We start from the raw sequence: 7762 nt of genomic DNA, 5'->3' as shown, positions 1-7762 counted from the left end.
GTTGTTGGTCGGACGTCGCTGAGCTCAGCAGCGACGCGATTACAGCCTCACCAGACACCGCCGCGAGGCGTGAAGGGCTTCCCACTCGACATAGTGAGATGAGGGAAAGCAGCATGTTCCAGGGTCGGCCCTGGCGTTTCAGACGTCATGCCTTGGCTCATCGTGAACTTGGTCGTGGGAAGGACTACAAAGTGCTACCAGGTGTAGCGGGCCTGGGGTGTCCGTTACTTGCTTACACGTAGTGATGAGGAAGCGTAATAGTCCAGTGATACTGAAACCAAGTACTTAGTCTGAAGGAAAATCAACTCTGTTTTTTTTTAGGTCCAGGGCAGCTTGCCCTGACCACTCAAATACACGTCAACTCCTTATTGGTTGATTATGGGTCTGGCTCCCCATATTTCAACCAATAAGGTGACGGAAGCTCAGCACACGCTACTCGTGTGCTGCTGCACCTACTTTTGTAATGCAAATCTACCTACTTATGTAATGGTGTGAACCACTACAAAGAACCTATAAAACTACCTACATATGTAGCTTGGGAGAGCCCATTACACAACCTGGGAGTGCTCATATGTATTTGCGAGTACGCGACTATTGCCATGCAGACATGTTTTCTACGTACGGCAGCAGCTGAAATTGGAGACAATTATCTCGACTCCTTGTATCGGTCTGCGAGTCAGCAACCCCTGCGGATCATGATACCGCTTAAGACGTCCAACGTAGAATGTCGGGTGCGTCGTCATTGGCTTGAACAGGTCGATGGTGTACGACGCACCATACCTGGTCAGGACTGCGAACGGTCCAATGAAGCGGTGCTTCAGCTTGTTGCTGCCGACAGAGCTTACAGTGTCTAGCGGTAGGTTCCTCGTATCTAATAGCACTAATTCACCCACCTGAAACACAGTTAAGTTTCATCTTCCATGTTTGTCAGAGTACTCCTTCTGGCTCTCCTGGGCCGCTGCCACGGCATCTCGGACCCCGCTGATCACGCTCAGCTTGATATCCACAAAGGATTCCACTTATTTCCGCAGCAAAACCGGTCTCACTTCTGGACCTGGGAGGAAAGAGCTTTCCGAGCCTCTCCCGCACTTAGAATCAAGGATGCATTGTCTCCTCGAAGAGTGAGAGGCACTTCGGAGCGACGGAAGCCATTCAAGAAGAAAGACGTGAGCCCCGTGGACGCGTGCACCGCGTTGTTGAGCGCAAACACAACAGCTGGAGGCTGTGCCGACCACGTACGTGGGGCTCCCGCGCGCACACTGCGCAAAGAGTAATCGAGCGCTCGATTGACGCGCTGTCTGGCCGTTTGTCTGCGGATGATCCGCAGTTGAGATCTGCAGACGAGTTCCCAGTAAAGGAAATAGTGTTTCTCAAAACGCGGCCGTGAATCGCGGGTTTCGGTCCGAGACAATCGTCTCCGATGTACCATCTTGCTCAGCCGACACACGAACACCAAAATCCCAGTGTTGCCATGTCCGTCCCCAAGATGAAGTCAAGACTCATCTACCTCCAACAGTCAGCTGGAGCGGGTAGGCTCTGTAGCGGAGCCGAAGCGTGCCCTGCGGACTCTACTCGCTGACATGTTTCGCATATCTTCGGGTGACCCACTTGTACATGCGGGTCCACCAAAAGGCCTGAGAGACCGACAGGAAGGTCTTCTCGCGACCCAAGTGGCCGCTGGAGGGCGCACCGTGCGCACCCGCGATAATACCAAACTTCAGATTCTCGTCGTTGGGTACGACCACCCGTGGAGGTTCATTGGGCTCCACCCAGTAATAGAGGAGGCCATCCTTCAACTCATATTGGTGGAGACGGGAGCGCTGTCGCGACAAAAGCCAGTCGGACTTCGCGCTCGTTCCTGCCGTGAGGAACTTGACGCTAGGCGCGACAGCCTCATCGTCCCGATACGCCATGCGTATCCGATCATATAGATCCGTTGTCACCCGTGTGTTGTGGGCCAACTCGTAGTCTGGACGCCGAGAGAGGGCGTCCACAAGCACGCTGAGCTTGCCCGGCTGTACCCGACGCGGAAGCTGTACTCCGCGAAGAAGAACAGCCACCTCGCCATCCTTTGGGCGAGGTGAGGCGAATTTGTCGCCGTCCTCAAGGGCGTGGTCTGTGTAGATCACGAAGGGCCGGGAGCCCGGAAGGTGAACCCGAAACTTCACAAGGGCATACTTCATTGCCAGGAGCCCCTTGTCGTGGACAGGGTAGTTTCGCTCGGCGGCTTTGAGCTGTTTGGACTGGAACGAGATGACTCGTTCGAGACCAGCCGTGTTGGCCTGCAGCAATGCACAACCGATGGCATTATCAGAGGCATCGCAGACGACGCTGAACGGCCTCGTCTCGTCCGGCAGGACCAGGGCAGTAGCCTCTTGGAGGCTGGCCTTGATGCTGTCAAAGGCATTATGGTGCTCTTGCTCCTAGCGCCAGTCGGCGTCCTTCTGAAGGAGGCCCGACCCGGGCTTAGCGAGGCCAGTGTACCCTGCGCTGTACTTATGAAGGCTGTTGGCCAAACTCAACCACGTTCGAAGATCCTTCTGGGATCGGGGCGTTGGCCATGCTGCAATGGCCTGGACCTTATCTGGGTCAGCCCGAACGCCCACGTTGCTGACGAAGTAACCGATAGCCTTGATCTCGGGTGACATGTTGGTCTAGGGCTTGTTCGCTCGCATCACGTCCAGCACTCGACAGATGTGTCCCAAATGCAGCTCCATGGTCGTCTTGCCTCCCTCGGTACGGCTATGGACGAAGATGTCGTCGAAATACGTTTGTACGAAGGCGCGCATTGGCCTGAACAGCTGCGTCACCAGGCGGTTGAATGTCGCCGGGGTATTAGACAAGCCCTGCGGCGTGACGAGCCATTTTCAAAGCATGCCGATTGGAGCTCTCACCGCGGTGAGCGGGATATCGCTCTCGCGCATCAGGATCTGGTAGTATCCGTCTACCAAATCCAGCGCACAGTACAGTACGCTTCCGGCCATGTTGTTAAACAACACATCCTTTCGTGGAATTGGAATTGGTGTCTAGGCCGGCATCGTCGCGTTTCTCAGGTTGTTATAAGCGTAAACTAGACGTCACTTCCCGTTCGACTTCCGAACGCAGAACGTTGGCGTCGAGTGCGGAGACTTTGACTCCCGCACCATGCCTGCCTTCGTTTTCGCAGCGAAAAAGGCATCGATGACATCGCGCCGTTCGTGTGAAGAGGCCATTGTCTCGGGACACAGTACTTTGTGCCAGGCACGAGATCAATGTCATGCCGTACGCCTCGATCCGGAGGGAGCTGGGTCGGTGGATGTTTGTTCACCATGTCCGCATACTTCGTCACCAAAGGATACACCGGATCCTTGGAGCTCTAAGGATATTAGAACCCGTCTGACGCTGCTTGCTCAGCTCGCCTAGGACGTCCTCGTCCAGGACAGAGGAGGAGTTAAGGGCCTCCCAAGTGGCCTCTGGTCTTATGAGCACCATCTCGGCAATCTCCCCAGCCTCGAGGCTGGCCAGGAAAGCCTCGGCCGTCATTTCCTCGAGGTTCTGTATCTCTGCAATCTCTTGGAACGGTTTCATATGAAAACCAGATGCCTTGACGGGCAAACCGGTCTCGCCATCGAAGATGTGATAACACTCTTTTACCGGCCGTGACGGGGAACTTCGTTACCGGTTTCCGGCGTTCCCCTCTCCCCGGGGTCCTGGCTTCTGCCAGCGACCCTTGAGGACAGGCTTAGGGAAAGTCCGCCTGCGGTTTCTCTCCTCCACAGGACTGAAGTGTACTAGCTTCCCGAAGCCAAAGCAGCAAATGTCGCACTGCTCGGTGGACCCAAGTCCCATGCGAACGGGGTTTGCTCGACCGGGATTCGACACAGAACTCCCTGGCCACGCTGAGATCGGTGTGCGCGCCTGAAGATAACTGTATTCTTCCTGAAGAGCCACTTGAATCGCCTCTTCGAGGGTGCTCGACTGCGCCCGGAACAGCTGAGCGCGCGCCGGGCCCACTCGAAGGTCGTTCATGAACACAGTCACCTTGATGTGTTCGTTAAGTGGGCTGGCCATTAGGTACGCCGTGAGCTTCCGTATCGCTTGGACGTACTCGTGCAGCTCGCGCCTTCCTTGCTTGCATGAGAGGAAGAACGGACGCTGCCGGTACTCGTAACTCACCGGGAGAAACGCGGCTCGGAGCTGTTCGCACAGCTGAGCCCATGATGTGAAACATCCAGGCGATGTCGCCTCCCGCGTGTACACCCAGCTCTTAGCTCGGCCGCTAAGATGGGAGATGGCAAAAGCAACGCGAAGTTGCTCGGTCGAGATCAGATCCGCGTCCATCGCGACCTCTACCTCTCGAACCCAGAAGTGAAGGTTCTCACTTTCCTTCCCTTCATTTAGCTTCACCGTCAGCCGTATTGGCTTCGGGTGTGGTGGACTTGTTTCCGCCGCCGGAGCTTGCAGGGTTTCTGGCACATGTGCGATGAGCCCTCGCTCGTAAGCGTCAAGCGCACTGACACGATCGAGCTGCTCAGCCGGTGTTGACGCCACCAGGCTCTGCATATCCTTCATCTCGAAGATGATAGCCATCTTCCGAGACGACTCGAGCTGTGAGTCGTTCAGATGGAAGAAGTCGTTCCTATCCATGACGACGAGCTTCAGAGAGGTTCAGGTAGTCTACCGCGTTGGCGTGGATTGACTACAAGTGCTACCAAATGTGACGGGGTCACACAGCACCTTGCGCTAGAGGAAGTTGGCTTCAGAGAGCATACAAACTCTCAGTGAACAGTAGTTCACAGGCTCCTTTTTGCTTAAGGGAGCGAGGTGACCAATTTAAGGTAAGTCGTAAGCTGCAAATATTTATAGGTAGGCTAAGCTTGAGTTAAATTTACATACTATATGTCACTAGTGACATGTACCAGATATCATGAAGTGTGACGTGTCACACTTCATGTAAGTAGGGGTACTCTTGGGACTACGTACCCCGTTACAACAGGCCAGCTACTTAAAGTTACAGAGTGATCCCTATGTTGCGGATGCTGGAGCTCAGCTAGACAGCTACTTTGGAGTGTACGTTCTGCTTGCATTCGAAACGTTCTGTAGTGGACAAAGCACAGGTGAATTACGTAAGAAGGCACTGCAGTACCAGCGTTATCGCTACTTGCAGATGTGCATATGAAGCGATATACTTTGATTAACTTGAATTATACAGTTGCTGTCGAACACATTGCGTTGGAAACACCACAAAAAGGCTGATTTCGTTCTTGAGGCTAGCCTCGGCCTTGAGGATGACTTCGCTTTTGAGATGACTTCGCTCTAATAACAGACCAACAAAAAGCGCACATTAAACCAAAGCGGACGCCACTCGATTCAGGATCAATCGGCCATTTCCTCCCCCCACCACAGAAAAAACGCCTCCCTTGCTTGAGGAGGCTGGCGGTTAGTATACTGCCGGTGCTTATTTTACAGCCAAGGACGCGTTGTTTTGGCGTGTTCTTTTAATATAATGATGTCCAGCATCCTACAAGTGTACTAACATATGTGTGTGTGCATGGATAGGTACTACCAGCATGCCTAAAGGATCCAAGCTCACCCAAGAATAGCACAAGGAGGCTCGTCTTAAGTGGGCTCGCGACAAGGTGACGTGGAGTGAAGAAAAATGGGGAACCTGCGTCTTTTCAGATGAAAAGAAGTTCAATCTCGATGGACCGGATTGTATGCAGTACTACTGGCACGATTTGCGCCGCGAACCTGAAGTCTACTCTACTCGCCAAAGTGATGGTAGGAGCGTTATGGTCTGGGCTGCATTTTGTGCTAGTGGTAAGTCTGAGCTGGTGATTTTGGATGGCAATCAAGACAGCCAGTGGTACATTTACACGCTCTCTGAGCATTTGCTACCTTTCATCGACCGAGTGAACGGTCGGGACTGCGTTTTTCAGCAGGACAATGCGTCCATTCACTCCTCGGCCACCACGAAGGCGTTTTTGAAGGAGGAAAAAGTCGATGTGATGGACTGGCCAGCCAGGTCACCGGACCTAAATCCCATCAAAAACATGTGAGGAGTACTCGCGCGTGCCGTCTACGCTCAAAGACGGCAATTTCAGACGAGAGAAGACCTCATTGAAACAATTCAGGCATCTTGGGCGACGATCGGAAACGACCTCATTAAAAAGCTGATTTAGTCGATGCCAAGGCGCTCCATCGCTACGCTAGAGCGTCACGGAGCTAGGACGGAGTACTGAGCGAAATACTGGCGTCTAACTAGCTGTAGATCTCGCTTTAGTCGAATTGGCAGTATATGCCAACGAGGCCAACTTCAACTTCACCTTTTTCACGATTGCAGCAAGACTACATGGCCGATTAATCTAAACCGAGTGGCGTCCGCTTCGGCTTACTGCGCGCTTTTCATTGGTCCCAACTGCGTGCAACAAAACCTCCTATGGGATAAAATCCGTAAAAAAATAACAAGGATGGCAGTATACTAACCGCTAGCACTGTATGCGTATCCGGATTATACAACCTAAACAAGAATTGGTGAATTTCGAGAGCATAGGAGAAAAACACGCCCATCGCTGGGATAACACACACGGGGCTGGGCGACATGGGTGCCATAGCCGCAGCGTCAACTAAGGTGAGCGGGTGCGAGGCGGGCCCAGCGCTGAGCTCACCAGCGAGCCGAGCACTACACTTTCCAGTACATTCTATCTCCATATTGCGAGCGCAGCGAACCGCGAGGGCGCCGAAGGGGCGCCCAACCAAGCGAAGCGCGGCTGGTCCCTTTTATGTTGTGCCCTCTAATCGTCGATTATGTTTTATTGCGACACTCAGAGCATTTTCACCAGTTGCGACAATACAAAAGCTATAATTGGTCAATAATGTTCATACTCAAATTTGATCGACCTGTGACTCCACACCAGCTCGGACAAAACGAAGACAATCCACCCCAGATCTCACAAAAAGAAGCCCATGTCGGTGAATCCGTTTAGCGCAGCGTCGAGATGCCCCCAGGCTTATCTCGACATTGAAGACGAAGACGAGGAGGAGGATCTTGTCATTCAGCAGCTCCTATATCCTGATCCTCATGCTGTCGCCCAGCGACGCGGAGGGTCACGCCCCGGCAAACGTGCCACAAGAAACGAGACTTTCAGACGCGTTACCAGCGCTTTGTAGAGCAGTATTTTGCGCCGATTCCAGTATATGATGATTATGACTTTAGAATTCGAAATCGCATGAGCAAGACTATGTTTTATCGCGTTTTGAACGGTGTACTTGATGTAGATTCCGCGTATTTTGAGCAGCGACCGAATGCAGCAAAGAAAATGGGCATTCACCCTCTTATGAAGGTGACATCTGCTTTAAGGGTTCTAGCTTACGCAATGTCCGCTGATTCTATAGACGAGAATCTGGAGATGTCCAAGACGGTTATCTACAGTAACGTATGTCATTTTGTGGATGCCGTGGACAAGCAGTTTGGTGACGAGTATCTACGATCTCCTACGGAATCAGATATGAAGCGGCTACTCGAATTAAATGCGCGGCGTGGATTTGTCGGAATGTGGTGCAGCATCGACTGCATGCACTTGGAGTGGCAAAACTGCCCGACCGGTTGGGCTGGGCAGTTTAAAGGCAAGGAGAAAAAAAAACTACGGTTGTTCTGGAGGCGTGCGCAGATGAAGAGCTTTGGATTTGGCACGCTAGCTTTGGCTGGCCTGGAGCGCTAAACGATCTTAATATTCTCGATAGATCTCCCGTGCTCGATGAATTAATGAAAGGAAACGCACCT

At 52.8% G+C, this 7762-nt stretch overlaps 1 protein-coding gene across 1 annotated transcript; it reads left to right on the top strand.

The window, feature by feature from the left end:
- Positions 1 to 6580: 6580 nt before the first annotated feature.
- On the top strand, positions 6581 to 7700 carry PITG_09800 (uncharacterized protein; the record flags this gene model as incomplete). The annotated part of the gene is made up of 3 exons (XM_002903347.1): positions 6581 to 6618; positions 6897 to 7102; positions 7375 to 7700. The coding sequence occupies 3 exons, from the start codon at positions 6581 to 6583 to the stop codon at positions 7698 to 7700; spliced, it is 570 nt and encodes a 189-aa protein (XP_002903393.1).
- Between the last annotated feature and the right edge of the window lie 62 nt (positions 7701 to 7762).

Source organism: Phytophthora infestans, genomic scaffold, assembly GCF_000142945.1.
Source record: "Phytophthora infestans T30-4 supercont1.15 genomic scaffold, whole genome shotgun sequence".
Taxonomy (NCBI): domain Eukaryota; phylum Oomycota; class Peronosporomycetes; order Peronosporales; family Peronosporaceae; genus Phytophthora; species Phytophthora infestans.
This window is presented reverse-complemented; position numbering and strand designations above follow the sequence as displayed.